At 38.0% G+C, this 23,632-nt stretch overlaps 1 protein-coding gene across 5 annotated transcripts in view; it reads left to right on the top strand.

The window, feature by feature from the left end:
* Nucleotides 1-23,632, top strand: part of LOC129776997 (P protein-like) — a 61,800-nt gene that overhangs the window by 19,696 nt on the left and 18,472 nt on the right. Inside the window, exon 2 of one of the 5 annotated variants that reach the window (XM_055783024.1) lies at nt 4,904-5,247. In XM_055783024.1, the coding sequence (XP_055638999.1) occupies nt 5,171-5,247 (77 nt within the window). In that variant the 5' untranslated portion in view covers nt 4,904-5,170. Of the gene's footprint in view, nt 1-4,903; nt 5,248-17,100; nt 17,192-17,486; nt 17,722-23,632 lie in introns of those variants that run through there. The other 4 variants (XM_055783023.1, XM_055783020.1, XM_055783021.1 and 1 more) reach the window with 4 other exon arrangements.

The raw sequence follows: 23,632 nt of genomic DNA, 5'->3' as shown, positions 1-23,632 counted from the left end.
AAAGGAATATATTTTAAGACAGATTAAATAAAGAAAATCGATATAAATTTCGCAAGTGTATTTGTTGCTCTTCATCGAACCACAGAACTCAACATTAATATGAGCATTGAATGTTTTGCTCAGGTGCTCCCGTGGCCGAGTGGTTAACGTCCCATATTATCATGCCGGGGGTTCGGGTTCGATTCCCGTACTGGTCGGGAGATTTTTCGTCAAAGAATTTCTTCCGACTTGCACTGTGGTCACGCGTATTCAAGAATTTGCCACTCTAGAATACATTCAAGGCATGTTATTCTGCATAGAAATCCCAACTAAGTACTACTAACTAAAATGACGCAAGTAATACTTACGTTAAGACGGAAAAAGTTCCAAGTTCCAAGACGAAGATGTTTTGCTCAACTGAGGCGAATGTGGTACTGCCGAACGATTTTCCAATGTCTGCGTTGTTAATTTTAATGAATGATAGTCCTTCAATATCAATTCTTCTTAGTTCATATATTGGACATCCACCTAGGCTTGCAGTCGTGTCGTTGGTGAAATCTTTAATAAAATGCATTGTAAATTTTCCATCTACCATGCAAGGCTATTAAAGTTTTAGATCACCGCACGACCATGAACCATGTTTGTGGTAACAATATCGAACAGTAACCCATATTTCGTTAGTAAGAGACCTGATATAAATTTATGTTCTTGAAATTTGAATGAAAAATGTAATTCGATGTTATTTAAATACTCGACATAGCTCGACCCTAACTCAACTCTTTTTCTATAAATCTCCTTGCAATTCAGTCAAAATATTATCAAGAATATAAAATAATTATCAGAGACTATTTTCGTTCAAGATTTTTATCTACCTGAAGAAAATGTATTATTATGCTACTCAGAACACACAATAGAGCCATATTTTATTTAAAAATTTTGTTTCAAAAGCGTCTTTATTTCACTCGAAAATTGATAACAATTTACGCATACGCTTTATGCTTGGAACACAAGGCTAAATGACGTCTATATCCCATTGCGTTTCAACAATTCCACATGTGTACAACCCGTCGAAATAGAATGGATGACAGAATGCGATATTGCAATCGATTAATTTTGACTCGATCGGATTTCAGAATACGGATGAGTAGTTGATCAATAGACCCATCTGGAATTTTTGAGGAAATTACACTATCGATTTCCGCAGGGCGTATTTTGTCGACTATCCAAATTAAAAATGTGCATATGAGGTAATCCCCGCTTTTGTCATCCCACCGAATACATCCAGCAAGGTGTGGAGCCGAATACATGTAACGTTGTAATGAAACTCATTATACATTGCATTCATGTTTTTGTTTGAACACACGTGCTGTAATAAGTTTAGGCATGGCAATAGCAAAGGCTGCGTCGGCGTTGCTCATGATAGCGTCTCGTGAGTATATTTTTCCCCACACTGCTTCTGATTGTCTAGAATCGCAGTCGTTCGCTCTCTACATCTATATCGTTTACAAGTCATTCTACGTTGAGGTGGGAACATTAGAAACATTAGTACCATTAAAGAAGAAGATGAAGAGTGTCGTTTGAACGCTGGGTGTCAACGATGAACTCCAGATTATTGATTCCTCTTCGAATCACAACTATTCGCGTCACTGTGCAGTCGCCTGCCATGACTCCAGCAATGTCTTCAACAACAAACGCATTGAATGTATACACGTGTTTACCAGTTGGTGTTTTATTAGGATTAATGACAATAACGTGATCGTCACCTTGAAAACCATACATGGAAAATTTCAATAATTTATTATGCTTATTCAAAAACTCTTCCAGCTCGCCGGCAATACGCATGGCTTTAACCCAATTGATGTTATTGGCGCCTGTGAGGATGAAAATTCAATGAAGCGAACTTAGCGCCATCTGTCATTTAACAACGTAAATAAATTGTTTCTCTTCAGAAAACCAACGACGGGTCGATTATTTGGGTATTATTTATACCAAAATACTTAAATCGTGATTAAAAATAAGAGACGGGGGTGAACCTTTGAGGTTATATTTAAGCCAAAATTTAAGAAATAAATAGAAATGAAAATCATACCAAGTTTTTTGTGCATTATTTCATGAAAATCGGTCGACCCGTTTCGGAGGAATTCGACCACGAACATCGTGACACGAGATTATATATATATATATATATATATATATATATATATATATATATATATATATATATATATATATATATATATATATATATATATATATATATATATATATGAGGCTGTCTAAAAAGGCCTGCGGTATTTTTTTTGAATTTTCATTTGTTCATAAAATTAGTTACAATCATCTGTTTCCGCTTCAGAAATGGGTCGATTTTGTTGCGATTCAGCAGCGATTCACATGCGTCGATACGGTCAAAGATGTTTTTTTGCGTCAACGTGTGTGGCACCCATACATCGAGCTTCTTTGTGAATCCAAGCTTCTTCAAATGGTTAATAACGGTTTGATGACTTATCCCCAGCTCTTGGCCGATGCTACGGCTGCTACTATGCCGGTCTTTCTCGGCTAATTCAGCGATTTTGTCGCAATTTTCGACGACAGGCCTTCCGGAGCGTGGCGCATCTTCGACGACCTCTACACCAGAACGAAAACGTTGAAACCATCGTTGTGCGGTGGAAATGGAAACTGTATCGGGTCCATAAACTGCACAAATTTTATTGGCAGCTTGAGATGCATTTTTGCCTTTGTCATAGTAGTACTGTAAAATATGTCGGATTTTCTCTTTATTTTGCTCCATATTTGCGACACTATAACTCACGAACGACTTAACCAAACAAAACACTGTCAAGGACTATATTATAGCGCGCAAAAATACCTTTCCAACAATCTATAGTATGACTCGATACAATGAATACAACTAGAACTACGCGCTTACAACGACACCTCGCGGAAATACCGCAGGACTTTTTTGACAGCCTAATACATATAGTGGTGCAATTTCGTTCGGCACAGGCACGCAATAATTTTCATCCCGGCTGTTGGAGAGTGCTTCGGCATTTTTACACCACGTAATTTCTGCATCTGTGATGGGCGTAAGCTTAAAATTTCTAAAACGAGTGCGTTACGTTTGGGGTGTAGAGATTTGCGCACAAATACCTCTTTGCCGGCTTTGATGTCTCGCTCACTTTCGAAAGATACAAAGTTTATGAGTGATGTTTGTTACTTATTGACCCACAATGTTTTTTCTATCGCTATAAAACTGCTTTGGAAAAAAACTATTCAAATCATAAAAATCTATTAATTTGCTTCGAAATCCATCGAAGACAAGATTGGAAAGGATTGATGCATGTTTCCGGATGAAAGCACTATAAATGTGGCATCAGAGTGCAGCATAAGGGGGTCTTCGTAGCCTAATTGGTTGCGTGTCCGCTACTAAGCAAACTATCATGAGCTCATAACTCAGGGCCCATCAACCATCTTAGTGTGTTATTCAAGCTACTATGTCTATTCTAACAATCATCATGTGTCGGTAATCCCAGTCCCTTACCGCTCATATTTTCGGTCTGCTACATCGGTAATTGGCACTATTAATAACACAACAAAGGAAGCCTCATATCAACAGTCCCGATGTGAACAGCCCAACTGTGAACACTCGAACAATAAGATGATAGCAATATTCTTACGCCGAAAAAAGGCGACATGTCTTCTGCATCGATAGAATAGAAATTCTCTTGTGCCTAAACGGCTACTGTGTTATAGATAAAACAAATGTTTATCGATAGATAGCGATACTTCTACGCCTTTTTTTTTTATATCTGTATTATAGTGATTTTCAACTCATTTGGCTGGTTCGTCACTTTTACTTCCATTTTTGGAAGAATGTCGGGAGTGAGAATTGAACTCGTGACCTTCAGCGTGAGAGGCATGGATGTTACCACTACGCCAGATCGCCTCCTCACTTCTACGTCTCAAAATGGTAACAGTGTAAAATACAACAAAAATTATCTTAAGATAAAAAAATGTACACGAATGGAATTCGGCTCTGTTACAGCTGAATTGGTCAACGAGCCTAATAAAATAAACTGTTGAGATAAATTGGAGCTGAGAGTGGTTGCTGTCGACGCCCGCAACCCCACTCGTGTTCTGAGTGTTCTTTGAATCGTTGTTTTTGAGAGCGTTGGGAATGTTATTTTGCCAAGAGATAATGAAAAATTACTCGATATTTAAGTAAGATCAGTGTTTAGAGTCGCTTTAGATAGCGAGCAACAAAAAGTACATGTTAATTCTGAGAGTTAATTTGAAACTTTGCTCAAATTGACCTTTCATTATTTTTTGACCCTCACTCAGTGAAAACTCCCAAATGTTTGTACTAAAGAGTTTCATTTTTGTATTTCTATAATGTTTGTTCCTCGTCGGTTATAATTTCGCAGTCCTACATTAACAATGGAAAAAAAAATCTAGATTCTATCGCTTATTGCTCATTCATTTTTCGTTAAGAAATGGCACTTGAAAAGCCAAAGCTTTTTTAAATGTACCCAAACTCATTCGCATGTTTGGCATATACCCACAAAAATGATAATAATTGTAACTAAATAAAAAAATAAAAAATTACCATTTACCATCAAGCGGTTTTAATGTTTTGATCATCACAGACGTCGTATGACGGTAATGGTGTGTAAGAACAAACGTATAATCGCATATGTTTGTACTTCAACTGGGAAAGACCGCCGCGATAGTGGTTATAGTTAGAGTACCAAGTAAAAAATATGGCTTGGGATGCATGCTCATTATTCTCGTGCTCGTCGTATTACTCTCGTTAGGGAAAGAATCAGTATAGTTATTTGATAGCCACAGCTTTCGGATACAATCAACAATTGGAATGTTCGACTTTCTATCTGTATTGTGATATTTTTTCTTGTCTTCACCTTCACAGAATCTACGACCAAGCTTCCACCGAGCAACACCTTCCGCTTTCCGAGCATCGAATAGCATCAGAATAATTTAACCTTCAACTTATCAACACCCAAATCAACATAAAATCACGTAACTCCCTCCGAGGCACAACACTTTCATCACTTGAGGTTACCTCTGTCAGAGAGCAGAGGTTCCGATTCCCGCACTGAGCAACCCAAACGGAACCGACGACGTCAAGATTGCCTCCCCAACGGGAACAACGGTGGTCGTCACGGGGCCGGTTAAAATGCGAATGAAAAGCGCACCGAAAAGCTTCCGACGGCACAGGGCCAACAAGCATCAGGTTGATTTTCCCCAACCAAGGTAAGTTGATGAACGGTATTACAGAGGGGGAAAAACGTTGATGCGGATGTTTTGTGTCTCTCGTTTCATGACGGATTGGCCGGAGGGGTGTGATGGGTGTGAAAAACCGGATCGAACCCACTGTTCGCTAGTCGTCGAAGCAATAACTTTCCGAATCACGTTTATCACCATTGTTCTCCCATCGACGCGAATATTCGCGCTGGGATTGATGGGAGCGAAAATTGAATGCTATCTGATAGTGGGTGGTAAAAACTGCAATTAAACTGTTTGATATGATTCGGGGGTAGGATTCTGTGGAGTGGTTGGCAATCAAAAGTAAATTGGCTGGTCATGTTTTATGTCATTAATGTTATCAAATAAAAATTATATTGAACAGAAAGAGGTTGAAACTTGAAACGGTTGTGTTCCACACCGAGTTGTAGTCGCAGTAACCAATAAAAACTTCCCTTTAGAAACAATAAATTTCGCAGACGTATCACGTTGCGAATGGTGCTAAAATAAATTGCAGATCGTCATGTTGCTGTGAGGGAGGAAGTGTGGAATACCACAGCGGTAAACGTTTGCCGGCTGGCATAATGATTCACTCCCTGCCGTGATAATAGTTCATCCTCTCCGTTCGTCGCGAGTACACATGGTTGGTGGAAGTTTATTATGATAATTAATATCTCTATTAGGCTTAAGCGAGACGTTCGGATTTTTTTTTTTCCAAAATATATATTTTTATCAAGGCTCATATGGCGTTAGCCTGACGGGGCCGGAGTTCAATATTTTGACAGTTTTTCTTATTATCTATGTTAGTAATATGTAACCGATTACTCGCGGTCGGCTCGAGGTTAGTATTACAAGTGTTCTCGTAATTGGGATGTTGCTGTCTCCAATGCTCTGTACGTGTGCCCGACACGGGATACTTCCTATTGGGATGCAGCTGACCATTAATCAGCAACGCCCCCCTCGTATGTACCCCATATCTAGCGTGGTGCGTCTTTTTCGACTCGAGGAATCCAGGATAGAATGATCACTAGCCGGCGCAATCATCAGCTCGTGTAGAGTTGTCATGAGCGGTACAACCTTTGGCTCTTGTTGAATCATCAGTGGACTGCACAACCTTTGGCCCGTGTATCTGTAAAGAGTGTGTGTATGTATTGCCGCGACTAAGTAAAAGTTTATAGATCGGATAGGAGGGATATGAAACAGGGACACAACGAAGGAAACATCATTAAACGTTGACATCGGCGTTTCTGAGGAACAGGTATAGATGAAGCAGAAGATCAGGATCACGGCTACCTAAGATATCCCGGACGGGGATCTCCGATTGTCTGCCTTGTGCTCTCAGTGCTCTAGAGAGCTGAGAGCGAGCAGCATGGAACCGGATACACGACCAGACAACATGCTCGATGTCGTGGTAGCCATCGCCACAATCACAAAGATTGTTTGCTGCGAGCCCAATGCGATAGAGATGCGCGTTTAGGTTGTAGTGATTGGACATGAGCCGAGATATCACGCGAATGAAATCTCGAACCAAGCACTCGTCGAAACCTTAGGGATAATCGTGTGTAACCAACGACCGAACTCATCTTCACTCCACATGCGCTGCCAACTAACGAGTGTCCTGACGAAGAATGTGAAAAAATTCATTATAGGCAATTTTCCTTTCAAAAAGTGTGCCTTCGGAAACGCCCACCTTAGCTAGCGAGTCTGCTTTCTCATTCCCCGGAATCGAGCAATGAGAGGGAACCCATGCTGAGGTAATCTTGAATAATTTTTCGACCAAAACACTCAATAGATGTCTTATTCTTGTTAGGAAATAAGATGAGCGTTATTCAACTTTCATTGAGCGGATTGCCTCTATTGAGCTGAGACTGTCTGAAAAAATAAAATAATGGTCGATGGGCAGTGTTTCAATGATCCCTAGAGCATAGTATATCGCACCCATTTCAGCGACATACACGGAACAAGGATCTTTGAGTTTGAAAGAGGCGCTGGAATTTTCATTGAAGATGCCGAGGCCAGTGGACCCGTTTACGAATGAACCGTCGGTAAAGAACATTTTATCAGATCTAACTTTACCCCCATATTCTGCCGAAAATATCGGCGGAATAGAATCTGAGCGTAGATGATCTGGGATTCCATGGATTCTTTGTCACATGGACAGATCAAAAATGACAGAGGAACTGCAAAAGTATGGGAAGCAAACTTGGTTGGAGATGCCTTGTGAAGGGTGCACGTCGTGGGTAAGGTACTCATGGTATAAAGACATAAAACTTGACTGAGGAGTCAGTTGTAGTAGATTTTCGAAGTTATCAATCACCAATGGATTCATGATCTTGCAACGGATGAGAAATCTGTAGGATAATTCTGTGAACCGAAGAGTAAGCGGGGGTACTCCTGCCAAAACATCGAGACTCATCGTATGTGTCGAATGCAAACACCCCATGGCTATACGCAAGCAACGATATTGTATCCTCTCCAGCTTGAGAATATGAATCCTGGCAGCTGATCGGAAGCAAAAACTGCCATATTCTAACACTGACAATATCGCTGTTTTGTACAACTGAATGAGGTCTCCTGGATGGGCACCCCACCATGTTCCGGTTATTGTTTGGAGAAAATTGATTCTTTGCTGGCATTTCTGTTTCAAATACGCAATGTGTCTCCCCCAGGTACATTTAGAATCAAAATATACACCCAGGTATTTGAAAAACATAGAGTGTTGGATCGTTTTGCCGGATAGGTAAAGCTGGAATTGGGCGGGTTCGTGCTTCCTAGAAAAAACGACCATTTCAGTTTTCTCCGTAGAGAATTCGATACCCAGCTTGAGGGCCCACGTGAACAGATTGTTCATGGTATCTTGCAACGACTTTTGCAGAGCGACGTCCATATCATAGACGTAAAAACTGTACAAGAGGGGGCTTAGGCAGGAGCCTTGCGGTAGGCCCATAAAACTGTAACGAGAAGATTTTGAGTTGCCATGAGAGAAATTCATGTGCTTTTCTGACAGGAAATTATTCAGAATTGGTGAAAGTCCACGATTATGAAGCTTCTCTGAGAGAATTTCCATGGAAACTGAATCAAATGCCACTTTGATATCGAGGAAAACGGAAGCCATTTGTTCTTTGCGAGCAAATGCGATTTGGATTTCAGAAGATAGCAGCGCGAGACAATCATTCGTCCCTTTACCTCGGCGGAAGCCAAACTGCGTATTTGACAGCAAATTGTTCGTTTCGACCCACTTGTCCAAACGAAGTAGAATCATTTTCTCTAACAATTTGCGAATACAGGATAACATTGCAATCGGCCTATACGAGTTGTGATCGCAAGCCGGCTTGTTGGGTTTCCGTATGGCTATCACTCTCACTTGTCTCCAGTCATGCGGGACAATATTCAGCTCCAGAAACTTGTTGAACAAATTCAGCAAACGCTGTTTCGCCAAGTCGGGAAGATTCTTCAACAAGTTGAATTTAATCTTGTCCGACCCCGGAGCTGAACTGTTACATGAGAGGAGGGCAATTGAGAATTCTACCATCGGAAAATTCTCATAATCGCATTGGAGCGGAATATCGTGTACGACGCTTTGTGCAGGAACAGAATCAGGACAAACCTTCCTTACAAATTTGAAAATCCAACGGTCAGAGTATTCCTCACTTTCATTGGTATGGTTCCAGCCACGCATTCTCCTAGCCGTATTCCAAAGAGTACTCATAGCGGTCTCCCTTAACAAACCATTGACGAATTTCCGCCAATATCCACGCTTTTTTGCTTTAATCAGACCTTTTAGTTTGGCTTCTAGAGCTTGGTACTTTCGAAACCATTCCACTAATCCAGTTTTCCTAAATTTTTGAAAGCGGATGATTTTTCAAGGTAGACCTTTGAACACTCCCTGTCCCACCAAAGTGATGGAGGACGACGTCGGAAAGTGGTAGCCGGTACACGTTTCCTTTGGACTTGAAGTGCGCTATCGTAAATCAAACTTGATATAAAATTTTACTCGTCAAGGGGAGGAAGTTCATGCATCGAAATGATTGCTTCAGATATTAATTCTGCAAATTTTCTCCAGTCAATATTCTTCGTGAGGTCATACGCAATATCGACTGACTCACTAGATTTTGATTCATTGGCGATCGATAACATTACTGGTAGGTGATCACTACCGTGGGGATCTTGGATTACCTTCCATGTGCAATCCAGGGATAATGAAGAAGAGCAGAGAGATATGTCTAGCATGCTTGCCCGTGCAGGAGGGTTGGCTATCCTAGTTGCTTCCCCAGTATTTAAAACTGTCATGTTGAAGTTGTCGCACAGATCATAAATCAACGTGGCACGGCTGTCATCGTAGAGTGACCCCCATGCTGTTCCATGGGAGTTGAAGTCACCTAAGATTAACCGCGGCTCCGGCAATGCCACGATAATATCAAAGAACTGATGGCGGCCTACCGTAGTCCTGGGAGGAATATATATCGAAGCAATGCACAGTTTTTTGCCATTGATTTGTATCTGGCAAGCGACAACTTCAATGCCTGTAATCGATGGGATAGTGACTCTATAGAAGGAGTGACGTTTTTTGATCTCCAATTGTACGCCACCAAACGAGTCGTTACGATCTAGGCGAATAATGTTGAAGTCGTGAAAATTCAGCTCGTCGGCTGAACAAAGCCATGTTTCACAGAGAGAAAATACATCACAGTTAGAACTGTGAACTAAAAATTTAAATTGGTCTAGTTTAGGGATGATGCTTCTGCAATTCCATTGTATGACAGTGGTCAAATCCTTGACCTCTTGTGCTGAATTAGGCATCGAGGGAAATGAACGCTGCTAAAAAGCCACTTTTTTTTTTCTTTCAAAAATGTTCTCACAACCGGAAGCAAACATAATACTATGCTTTTAAGAGGATCATTTATATTTAAAGCATTTAAAATGTTATCCACAAGGTCTGAAAGCGCAAGCAGGCCAGGTAGTGGCTGTTGCTTCGACCGCGAAAATGGAATAGACGTGTTCGTTGTTGTTCCGGGAAGTGCTGAGGACCCCTGGTTAGTAGCATGACCACGTAAACCGGGAGGTACTTGCTTCGGCCTATTCTCAGCACGTTCAGTTCGAGGCTTCATTCCAACTTGGAAAGTTTCGGTATTCTTTCTGGGGAGTGATGGAAAAGAAGTAATTTTTCTTTTTCTGATGGCCCCTGCGATGTACCGGAACATCCGGCATTGGGAGCGTCAGCAACAGGCTCGTCGTTCTGCAGAATGGAGTAGGGATTGTCCTGTGTCGTTGGCACGGAACTCTTAAGCATTTCTGCAAAAGTCCGCTTGGAACGTTCCTTTAAGGAACGCTTGAGTTCTTCCCCTCGTTGTATGTACACCGGGTTGTATGTACACATCAGTCATTTAAAAACAGATACTTTGAATCGGATCGTATTAAGCGGGCCAGTTGATATTTTGTCCGCGAATGATGTCAACAATAGTTACATTCAAATCAGTCTTGAAGTTCGTTACTAAATGTGACACTGCAAAGCCCGAAACATGTCCAAAGTGATATATTCATGTCTGTATCGATTATTTCTTCCCGGTATGTCTTTTATCGCCCCGAATAACAGAATCACACCCTCGCTTCGGAGAAGATATCATATATTAATAGAAACAACCCAGCCCGAAAAAAGGATCGTATGACAGTTACGGCGTGTTTCTCGAATACTTTGAGCGCACGTGGGCACGGCATATCGTTTATATTTTGAGTTCCACTGCGTATATCGTATTTCTATAAAACCGAATTCCGACGCATTATTTGTATAATGAAGTCAGGCAAGAAGAGAAGTTGCTTAATTTAAATTGCTTGAAGACATGTTGAAGTGTTAAACCGCAGGTTAATCTTGTTTCAAGCATGTCGAAGTGCCTCTTCAGCACCCGATAAAGGGTACCGCTTGAACGGAAGAAGGCAAATTATGTCTAAGTGAATTTCCATCAAACGATTTAGTGAAAATTGTGAATTGTAAAAGATGAAATAGATATTTGTCACACTGACGGCTGTCGTGACCAATGATTGTTTGATATTTTATGACGGTGATAAACAATTTTTGTAGTACCTAGGCAAGAAATGCAGCAACATGTAACTGGCATTAAACAGTGCAAAAATGAGAGTGAGCGACCATCAATTGTTTCCAATAAGTCATAGCCAAGATTAATATTCCAGCATACGTCTTACAAAAAACGACGTCATATTCTTTTTTTTTAATATGAAACACTTTTTTTTACTCAATGAATGTTCGGTAATGTTGATCTTCATGATAGCGACACATCACATTGATTCACATCTCCTCTCTAGAGAAAAAGAAACCATCTTCTCCGGAAGCGTGCTTATTATTTAATCACTTTAGATCATGCACGTCGGCGGGGCCGTTCACATATGCAAATTCGGCAGCGTAGCACAGTACTAAGTTGTTGCTGTTGCTTCGGACATTCGGTTATAAATGGAGCAACGTGGTATTCCGTGGGTTGGATGAAATTAAATTTGAATAAACATACGTAACAAATTATTGTCGAGTCTCTCGCTAGACTCGCTCCTGCGATGGCAATGAAATTACGCGCCGAGGTTTTGTTTACGCGGCGAAAATAGGATTCGCGAAATTGAGTAAACATTGGAAGTGTGCCTTACAATGAGAGAGGATGCAAACAGTTTGGGGCTCGAGTGTGTAATGTTCATTTTAACAAATTGCCTCTTCTTCACAGACAAAGATCATCAATTATGGCGTTGTAATTGATGAAGAGTTTGCTAGCCGTGAAACTTAATTTTTTATGCTTTGCTAACCGTAATTTCCCACGCTAACACTAGCTATATCAACCACTTTTCAAATGACTAGGAACGGCAGCAGGAAGTTGTACAGTGAATGATTTGAGAATCCCCAAATCCAGTGTTAATAAAGTAATGAGGGGGATTTAGACTAGCTTTCGTTCTCTCAAGATGTGTGATTAGGAGAATGGCGATGTCTGTTTGTCTGGATGGTGTTTACGGATTTTTTGGAGTAAGCCAATTTAATTTCATTCAGGAATGTAAAAATTTAGTTCACTTTGAACTTATGTTGAAAATGTTATGTTATGTTGCTTATGTTAAACATTTCGTTTTAAAAACAGAAAAGCGAAATCAATAGACCACTTTAGCACATTTTCTCACCATATTCTTCCTGGTCAATATGGTGAGAAAATACTAACGAATAATTATTCAAAAGTATGAGTATTAGAATGGTGAGCGCACAATTTTCTCCCTTATCCATAGCCAAACATTTCAAAACCAACCCATTTTACTCAGAAAACTAATGAAGGAAGGTAATTTTGTAGAAGTATTTGTTCATTGTTCAAATTTTTGTTTGGTGCTCTGTTAAATATAGAAATTATAAAAACATATCCATGAATTTTCTTCTTGGATGGCACTAACGTTCTCAGTGGATCTTTTGCCTTCTCAACGTAGGTATTTTTCATTAGTAGTACTCAGTTGAGATTTTTATGCTGAATAACACGCCTTGAATGTATGCAGGTATGGACAAAAGCGCATCGAAATTCACTCAACAACACTCATTCACAGATAAAACTCACCCTTCTACAGTGGTAGACTTTCGTTTAGCCGCACCCTATTTTTTCAATATTTTTAAAAATAAGTCATTTCTTTGTACAATTTTGCTCATAAAAGGCGATTATTGTTTATTTTCATCGAATTTATTCTAAAAAAACTATAAATTCACTTTTTGTTTTCTAAGTAATTCAAATATGGGGAATCAGGGTGGACATTCGTTTAGCCGCAAATTTAGCCTAATGTTTGGTGACTCATTCAAGATGCGCGCAATATGCCTATTCGTTACTGGAACAACCGATTCTGCCTTAATGTATCAGCAGGACATCTTTTCCAGGTTGCTTCGTGTCTTATTCGACCTTTAAGACGCAAAATCACTTTGGTGTTCCAATTTGTTGGTCGTTATATCCCATATTTCTGGCACTATTTAAAGAAATTCCGTACCACTTTCTCAGATAGACCAATTTTTGTTACGATCGAGCGATTAGAAAACCGTTCACATTCTTATTATTTTCCGCCCCTCTTCCGTCAATAGAATACCTTTCGCCATTCACTGAATCACTAATCTGACCAACTTCTTACGTTGCACATCTAATATTTATCTTGTAAATTGAACATTCCCAAGTATTTTTTCAAAAAACACAGATAAAGGCTTGGTTATTATGCGAAAACTCGATTTTTATGCCCTTCGGCTAAACGTATGTCTCGGAAAAAAACCACGTTTGAATGTTTATATCCACCGATGCCGCCCTGTGTGTGTGTGATTGTGACGCACGTCCTTTCAATAAAAGTGACTTAAATATACTATCACTACAGCAAAGAAGAGAAAGAGAAAGAGAAACACATAAATAGATAGATAGACAGAGAAAGAGAGACTGAGAGAGAGAAAGTAGAAGTATGGGGGCTTCTCTAGCCAATTCAAAATCGACTTTCAAATCAGCAGAGAGAAACTGCAAACATAATCAGTAGCGCAGTCCTTTATTTCATTAAACAAAAGTATATTTCATTTCACAGAATACTTCCACTGAGCGCCGCTAGCGATTAATGGGTCGAATTGTACGAAGTGTATAAATTTGGTATTGTTCGATTACGAATGAAATCGTCCAAAAAATGCAGATTTTTAAAATATGTATTTTTGATTCGAATGAAAGTTTGTATTCCGTTTGGGTTGGAGAAAAGCTACCTCTGTACAGGTATATAAAGTCAGGTACCTTTAAGCTACCTCTGTACAGGTATATAAAGTCAGGTACCTTTATGGTACCTCTATAATGTATATAAAGTTACTCATAATCAAACATCGTTCATCAGTCGAACAATTTTCCTTATAGAGTGAATAACAGTATACCACAATGGACTACAAAAAATGTTTTTTGTGTTGTAGACCGTTTCCGAAAAACGGCAAGAAATGTTCATTTGAAAAACGTTTCTTTACCGTGTCAATGATTGAGAAACTTAAGTCAATGGGATGCAATATCCTTTTAGATACATCTAAAATTTGCGGATCATGTCGTTTATCTGTATACTCTTCCAAACCAAGGCAGTGTAATACTGAGGAGCAGATCAGTACAGCAATATGAAATACTTTAGAAGAAGTACCATCAATAGTTTCAGTAGTTTCAGCATCTTTGCAAGATTCCTAAAACAGCAATATACCCAAGTATTTCCGAGCGTACAACATTGAGCTATTCAACAAGGGAATCGCCGGTATTAACGTTTCACCATTAATGATGAAAAGACTTGGACAGGCTAGTTACCCCGAACAAAAATTCAAAGAAATTTCTAATGGTAATAAAAGAAATTTATTTTCCTTTTCACATGAAGAAGACGAAGAGTCGAACTTTAAACAAAAGGCAAAAGAGTTTGATGAGATTATCAATCAGCTCAAAGATAAATTTGATCACACAGAGACAACAAGATCAGAAAAAGTTAGAATTTTAACAGTTTTGCCTAAGTCTTGGTCCGTGCAAAAAATGGAAGAAGAATTTGGCGTTAATAAATATATACCAATTCAAGCCAAAAAACTGGCAAATGAAAAAGGTGTATTGTCGACACTTTTTTTTTGCAACATCACACGGCAAAGGACCTTGTGATGCAATTGGTCGTACATTAAAACGGATGGCAACGAAAGCTAGTTTGGCTAGGCAGTATGAACATCCGATTACGAGTGCAAAAACGTTATTTGACTGGGCTAGCAAGCGAAAAGAAGACTATCTTACAAAATTGTCATTTTCATATATGCCACAAGAAGAATATGATCAGGGTGTGGAAGAGTTGAGTAGTCTTTATGATAACACCGAACAAATTCCAGGTACCCAAAAGTATCATTCTATTGTACCTGTATCCGAGAATGAAGTAGCAGCAAAGTTGTACTCTAACGACAATGCAGCAAGTTATCATAATGTGTATAGAAATATAAGAAAATAATGAAAAAAATAAATTATATTCAACAAAATTGTTAGTTGATAAAAATGAATGTTGATAAAAAATAAATGCTAAAAATTCTAGTATTATTATTAGTATCTCTTAAACTCCGATAAATATAGGAATTATTTGACCAAATTGTAGAGAATTATATTTTTTCCTTTTATAAATGTTGAGTTCTGTTGGCGCAACATGTATAACATGTTAAAAGTTTTTATTAAGATAAAAAAGACATTTTTTAATATCGCTACGTTTCATATTAACCCACATGTGTCCAAATGATTTTCAACGTAACTCCTAAACATATATTTTGACCATGATGATGTATTTGGAAAAGTTGTAGGAAATTATAAGCAAATTCATAAAATTTCATGAACATGACGGTATAGCACGACAAACATATTAAAAGGGAATATTTACTATAAAAAAGACAATAAATTAGAAATATGTTTCAAAATATCTCGAGAATGGCTGCATTTAGAAGGAGATTTATAATGAGCTTTTTTGTTTTAAATCGCATCAGGAATCATAATTTGTGGGTAAAAATGATTGTGAACATACAAAAATTCGAAGTTTCGAAAATTCAAAAAAAAATCGATGTTCCACAAATTTCGTCAAAAATAGTTTTACCATCTTGGACCCATTTTTTAAATTTTCTACATGACTTTTATTTTATATGAAAAAATTTAAAAAAATGCAAAAATATGTATTTTGGATATTGCAAATTGAAGTTTTTTTTTGTAAATAAAAAAAGAGTACTAATTTTTTTCTCAGTGTATATTTTTTTTCATGTTTAGACATCAATACTCTAAAACTCTTTTTAAAACACTATTTCGGTACGACTCATAGTTTTTGAGATATAAATTATCAAAGATTTCTCCTACTAAAACCGATACGCCTTTTTCAAAAGTTACACTTGAGTCAAAAAATCCCAATTGCTGTGGAAAACTCATATTTCCTCCAACCCAAACGGAATACAAAACATTCATTCGAATCAAAAATACTCATGTTTTGTCATTTGTCGATTTCATTTGGAATTGCTCTATTACCGTGAATAAACTTATCATCAACACTTCGTATGATATTGCGATTGAGCCTTACATGTAAATGAATTGAAAAAAAGTTTAATGTTCTCATGTTCATATCAAATGATATTTGAATCAACAAAGATTGATACAACGGATGTGTCCATTACATTTTGAAGTTGAGCGTTACGGTGAGGAAGCAAAAAGAGTTGCAAATTTAGTTGAAGGCTGCTGTTGACGGCCGCTCTCTGGTCGAATGAAATTCTATGAGTGAAGGGAGCAAATTCTACGATAATTATGAAATCAATATTTTTTGTACGTCTGAAATGTTTCTGATAGTGATGCTCAACGTTCTGTTACAATCCTAGTCATAATAGACATGTGTTCACTAAAAGTTTAACTCAAGCTCCATTCAGTTATCAACACTGGAATCTTTATTATCACATATCCATACTTCGGCCACAGCCAAACAATCCATTGTTCCGAATCACACCAATCTCCGCCGCTCAAGTGCCCCACACGAGGACACGAAAAAAAGGTTTGCTTCCGAATTGGGAACGATTGTATTGCTTTTTGTGCGCCTAACGACGAAGGTTAACCCCTCATAAACCATCACACACTGAAATTAATCTTTTCACTACTAATGAACCTGGCCGGCGGCTCGGCTGACCGCCTCCGCTAGTGTCTCTTCTATTTCCAATCTCGCGTACACTCTCGAGAGTGTTAGTGCATCATGGATGAGCCAAGTAAACACAGTCCGGGGCGGGTGGATTTCTATAGGTAACGGGATGAGATGGTAAGAAAAAAAAACGTTCCCACTAATAATTCTGAGCGAGTGAATCCAAGCTGCGAGTGGATGTCCACAGGTCGGCTCGGTCTCAGTCTGGCGAAAAGCGCGGATCAATGCGTATGCGGGTTTTCGGCGTGATTTTGCGAATGGTAACAGTTCGGTGAGATGGAGCATATATTCCCACCGTGTGTATTTGTGGGAAACGTGAAACTGATTTTCCGAACTCGGCGATGATTGATTGATATTTCATCTGAGGATTCGTTGTTGTGTGATTGTTGTGTCGTTGTGTCATATCGTTGGCTCAGTGCTACGTGCTTAGTTGGATGTTTGCTCAGCTGACTAAATTTTGTCCCGATTGAATGTGAAAAGTGATTGAAGGCTGAGCAATAATCGACTTTAGTTTGAACCCATCTGAGGAAACGACAGTGATAAAACAGAAATTGTATTATCGTGGAAAAACCAATGGAAAAAGTCGAAAATCTCGAGTGTTCTCTTTAAAACGGATGCGTGTTATTTTGGCCATCACTCTGTGATACCACTTTTTATTAATAGATCCTCGTTATTCGCTGTTGTTTGAAGTTTTTCCTTCTCTCGCCGGACTGCCAAATGTCGAAGCTAACAACTGTTCTGCTATTTTCCAACCGGCTTCGAAAGATGGATCGGGACAGATCCGAGATCGTTATATTGTAGGTTAGAAACATGTGTTTATACGAATTGTGTATTTTTGTTCGACACTGTTGTGCCGGTGGGAACGCAGAAGAGGCGGAAGGAAAAAGATCATTCCTACATTTCGAAAGGGATGCTATTCGAATGAAGAATAAATCCACAAACACTCCATCAGCAGCCACACTGAGAGCTATATATTTTTTTCACCCACTCTCTCCGGACGTCTATCGTCGGTGTATCGTAAAATTATTTAGTGCTGATTCAGGCAATTTTGCCGGAAGTTGCCAATTTTATCGGTTATTAATCAGCAACAGATTTCTGGCATCGTTCCCTGGTTTGTTGATGTTGATCAGTGGGAGAAAGTTTGTACTTTTCCGAGATAATTAATTTGTTATCCGGGTAAAGTGGTTGTGTAAACAAACGGGCGCTTTCATGTGAACAAATAGGAATATCTTTATGGGGTTCGTGTTTACATCAAGTGTTCAAAGCATTCAAATTAATATAGTTGAAGAACTGACTGATTTTGCACTCGATTTTCCAATAATTGGTGATTTTTTAAAGGGGGTTTCGTCTCTGTATCTCTATAAAACATATCATGCGTAGTAGAGTTATCACGTTTTAACCACGATCGTTTTCGCCAGTGTCCCATTTATCATCATTCTTCATCACCCTTATGAAATGAAGCGATTTTGTTGCGATTCAGTGAAGCTTTTCAGAAGGGATTGGGGTTTTCAATGATTTTGTTTTGCGTTGACCCATACTTTGAGTTTTTTTTTGTATCCAGCCTTATCCAGGCGATTCCAAATAATTTTTGTCCAATGTTTAGTTTCTGGCAATCGAACCAGTGTTCATATGATGGTTGCACAAAAAGATTTCCATTGTTTTGAAAAGTTTTTCTTTTGTTGGAGAGAAATAGACAAGCCAAAATAGCGCGTGATTAGCTATATCAGGAAGATGGACAATTTCTGCTTGTTTTGCGCTATCGCAAGTGTAAAATACGGGGTATTTTCTTCTGAGATTGTCCAAAGCTGTGTTTAATGTCATATTTTATCTAGCTTAGGCCAATATGGGCATCATCTATTGGAAAATAACGGGTTTTAACTACAATTTTTCAATTAGAGGATGTGAAAGAACATGTATTTAAATTATTTAATTCTCGATTCGATGTAGAGAATTCCTAAATTGTAATTTAAGGACAATTAGCAAGGAACACACGTAAACAAAATAATAATAAATAAAAAAGTCATGAAAACATGTTTGATTTGACTTTAAAGTAGAGAATTTTTGGGAAAGAATCACCAAAATGCATATTCCATTTGTCTAATAGATTGTCTTCGTCATATATCCAGGTTTTTTCCTACGCGGTTTTTCAAAAGGCTTCTATGCGGATTTTCGAATTAAAGTGGTTTTTTTACGTGGATTTTCCAATTAACAATTTTTTAACTCGGATTTTCCAATTAGCGCAGTTTTTTCCGCATTTTTTTCAATTAACGCTGTTTTGTTAACGTGGATTTTACAATTAACGTGCTTTTTGCACAGATTTGCCAATTAACGCGTTTTTTACGAGGACTTCCCAATTAACCTGGTTTTTTCACGTGGATTTCTCACGTGTTTTTTGCACTCATTTTCCATTCAACGCGGTTTTTCCTTGCACGGTTTTTCGAATTAACGCAGTTTTTTACGCGAATTTTCCAAATTAACGCGGTTTTGTTTACGTACATTTTCTAGTAACGCTTTTTTTACGCGGACTTTTCAACTAACGCGGGTTTTTTTTAATTACGTGGTTACGTGGTTAACGCTATTTTGTTTACGTGGATTTTCCAATTAATGTGCTTTTTGCACGGATTTTTCAACTAATGCAGTTTTTTACGAAGATTTTCCAATTAACGCGATTTTTTACGGGGATTTTCCAATTAACGCGTTTTTCCGCAGATTTTCCAATTAACGCGCTTTTCCTCAAGCGGATTTTCCAATTAATGCGGTTTTTTCTTACGCGTATTTTTAAATAAACGCGGGTTTTCCGCGCGTGTTTTATCATATTGACTTCCGCGGATTTCCGCGCGTGTATTATCATATTGACTGAAACGACAAAGCCTGTCTCGTAAGCACGTCTTTGACTATCCGTATTGCACACCATCGTAAATTAGAACAGTGTTTGACGGTGTTAAGGTGAAGGTGGAAGCTAGCCATTGTAGTAGTATAGGTAAAACCACGTGTAAAAATGGGGTAATAGTGTTTGTGAGAGAAGAGCAAAGCACATGTAAATAGATCAATTCACTTATCAGACTGTGTGGCGCTTCATTGACACGAGTCTTTGAATACATTTGAAAAAAAAAATAACAATTCAATACTGAAGTTAAATGTATGAACGATATGTTCCGATGAACCATGCCAATTGCAAACATAAATATATAGAAGGGGTATTTTTGCATATGAAGTAAAATTCTGATTATACGCGAGCGTAACATGAACAAATTTATAACACATGCGAATTGGGGCTCTTTTGATATTAACAAGTTCTACTGCATAGTAACTCGATGCTGATAATTCCTCAATATTTTCCTTCGTTGGTCGTATTGTTTTCACATATTCACGTTGGAGATCCTTAACCCTTCTCTTCGTTGGTTGAGACATTTTGATTGAATGTAATACTTTTCCGTTTATTGTTTTTGAAAGCATAGGCAGCCGTGGCAGTGTTCCGAGCTCTGCAATACAATTTTCTTACCCAATATTAAAGTTGCTAAAACTTACATTATAGACCCATTAAACGTAAAAATAATGATTGTATTGATATCAACACTATTTTATTCTATTGATTTTCATGGCATGAAAGGCTATGACTCAGGAATAACATTTTATTGAGTGGTTTTGATAGCTGTTTCGATGATGTTGTCTGGCATCAGTGTCGAAAAAATAACGATGCTTTCACCAATACAAACAAAACCATTGCCGAAGATTGAAAAATGAAAATTTAACTTTCAGAGCACTTGCTCGAGTTTTCCGACGTTTTTCACTATACAGTGCGACAGCAGATGAAAATTTAATATCTTGTGAGTAATCGATTAGATTTTGGTTGATATTACTTCATGGAAAGTGTGCGAAAACGATAATTTTCTTCAATTATTGATGTTCGGGCGAGGGGTGAGGGACGGAGATGAAAGAAATGAGCGCCATTGTGGCAGCCATTTGTGGCTAGCTTCCACCTTCACCTTAAGCGATATCTTGCAAATTTTTTTAGATTTCATTTACATTGGTTTTTGAACATTAAGCAACGAATGATGGCTTCGTCGTATTTCATGACTTCTTTATGTTCATCTTTCAGCACAAGTTTTGTGTACTGCATTAAGTTCATATCTTGTTTTTTGATGGCACCACGTTCCTGAAGGAATTCGTCTCAACGTTGATATCGTATCCTATCGATAAAAACCAATGGCTATCGAAAGAAGCCAAGTCTCGTGGAAAAAACGCATGCGATACGATGTGATGATTCCATTGAGTTCGGAGTGACGGGGCATTGTTATCAAGAAAAATCACTATGTTCTACCTATTTTGATATTTTGGTCGTTTTTGGAGCAGTTCAGTTCGATAGATTATTTTGATTAGGGGCTGTGGACATTATTATAGGGAGTGGTGTATTGTTAACACCCAATGTTATTTCATTTAATTCGCTTGTCCTCGTCATGGCTTTGGTTGTTAACATCAATTGAAGCGAATGTTTTGAATTAACTCTTTAGTAAACATTTTTTGGCAGCCTTGAAAACGCCCAATGGTTTGCATTGTTATGTAGAGCAGCTGATAGTGATTTATCCATGACTCATTCTTACCCTCGCGAGAGCAATACACAAGCTGATCATATGTAGTAATTTGATTTTAGTGATAATTCACGTACTGTACTGAATATGCATTGTGCATATCTGAGCATTATTTCCGAAGCTAATGATTTGTGTGCGAACAATCCACAATCAATCTTCTTGATTGAATTTAGCAAGCAAATTAGCAAGTAGGACTACGTTTTCAGTCAGAAAACAGGTCATGTTTTAATGAAATAACTATCAGACCCGGTGAACTTCGCCCCGCAAAAAAGTGGAGCATCGCAAGCCCCACCCCTTAGCGGTTCATGAGCTTGCCAGAAATATATAAAATAGCTGCACTGCAACGAAGTGGATGAAACTTTTTCAAACCGCGAAGCAGTTCCCACTTAATTAGTAGAAGCAGAAGCAACAGTACTATCAAAGCAGTATCAACATCAACAATATCTACAATCTCTGTAACGTCAACAGCAGCAGCAAAAAAATGTTTAATATCCTGTGACGGTAACGTGTGTGCTCGTGATTCGATCCTGTCGCGGCGTTATATTTTGTACCATTTCATCAAGTAGTTAATGATCCGTTCTTTTCAGAATTAGTTTTCGCTGCGGATTTTTGAGTTTAAACGTCCAAAGGTACGGACTTCCCTCAGCGGAACAGTGTACCACCCAATCGGAACTTCCAGTTTTGTTTATTAGAAATGTGGAAAAATGGCGGTGGTGGAATAAAAATATAATCGCATGTAATCCTATGTACATCAAATAGAAAAAGACCATCGCAATAGTTGTTATAGCTGCACAAATAATGTTTGTGATACATTCTCAGTGTTCGTCGTATTATTTTCTTAAGGGAAGAATGAATCATGAATCAACTGATTCTAAAAAACCATTCAAATCACCGGCCCTTTCCTGGGCCACCAAACCAAAAAAGAGCTATTTCTAAAATTTCGATGCATTCTAAAATAATGTATGAAGTGATAAGCAAGTGAAGTCATTTTAAAAATTTTCTAGTCCTACGTCAACAAATCGATCGTATCCCGGACACAACTCTCTGCGGTTTTGCTTTAGCATTTGAAAACATTTCGACCATGTCTTGTAATTTGAAATAACGAATGGTAATTTTTTCGCACAGTTCCTTTAATAATCCACTATTCAGAGCCTGCACATTTGATGTACCTAACATACTTTAATGACCGAATCAAGTTTTCCCAGCAATGATTTCGGAACGATCTTACTGGAAAATTAATAAAGATGAATCATACAATTGACATTTCTGTACTAAGTTGTTCCACCGCAAATGACGCTTTTTTTTCATAAATTTTATTTTTGTTATTTCTGCTCAAATTTTGCAAGCGCATTCATTAACGGACCAAAAAGAACAATTTGCGTCATCGGTTTTCCATTTTGACTCTAGCCTTACTTCTGAGAAGGGCCTTTATTTTTATTTTATTTCGAAAATAACACTTAAAACTCAATTTTCTCAAAAAGGGGATTTTTGGATTTTTTTTTATATATTAGATATTGCAGCGGACAACTAATGAAGTTTATTGCACTGTGCGCCAAAAAGTAATTAATTTTTAATTTGATTTAGTTATATTTTTGAAAATTGTCAAAATGTTTGTTATAATTGATTTTAGATCCGATTTTATGGAAGTACGCATAATTTGCAGTCAAGAAGGTGTATGGAAGATTTTTTCTAAATGCTACCGTTACTTAGATACACTAATTATAAAAAGAAATATAATAAGATTTCCCAACATTTGATCGTGACCTAGAGATAAATTTTCCTTAAGGGTAGATAATTTTCGACTGCAATGTTTGAATCAATTAAGTGATGTGGTTAGTTTTTATGGTATAAAATTGGATAAAAACATATACATTATAAAAAATCTTATTATTTTTTTTTTTCGAGAAAAAATTTCTCCGAAAATAGTAGTTTGATGTTTGAATTGTTTGGAAGTTGCAGCGGATGTTTTATTTATTGCAAAGTGTGGACAGGTGTGACGATAGGTAAAAATAGAACAATTCCAACTTAAATCGACAAATGACAAAACATGAGTATTTTTGATTCGAATGGAAGTTTGTATTTCGTTTGGGATGGAGGAAACTCAAAATTTTCCACTGCAATTG

Source organism: Toxorhynchites rutilus, chromosome 3 (assembly GCF_029784135.1).
Source record: "Toxorhynchites rutilus septentrionalis strain SRP chromosome 3, ASM2978413v1, whole genome shotgun sequence".
Taxonomy (NCBI): Eukaryota; Metazoa; Arthropoda; class Insecta; order Diptera; family Culicidae; genus Toxorhynchites; species Toxorhynchites rutilus.
This window is presented reverse-complemented; position numbering and strand designations above follow the sequence as displayed.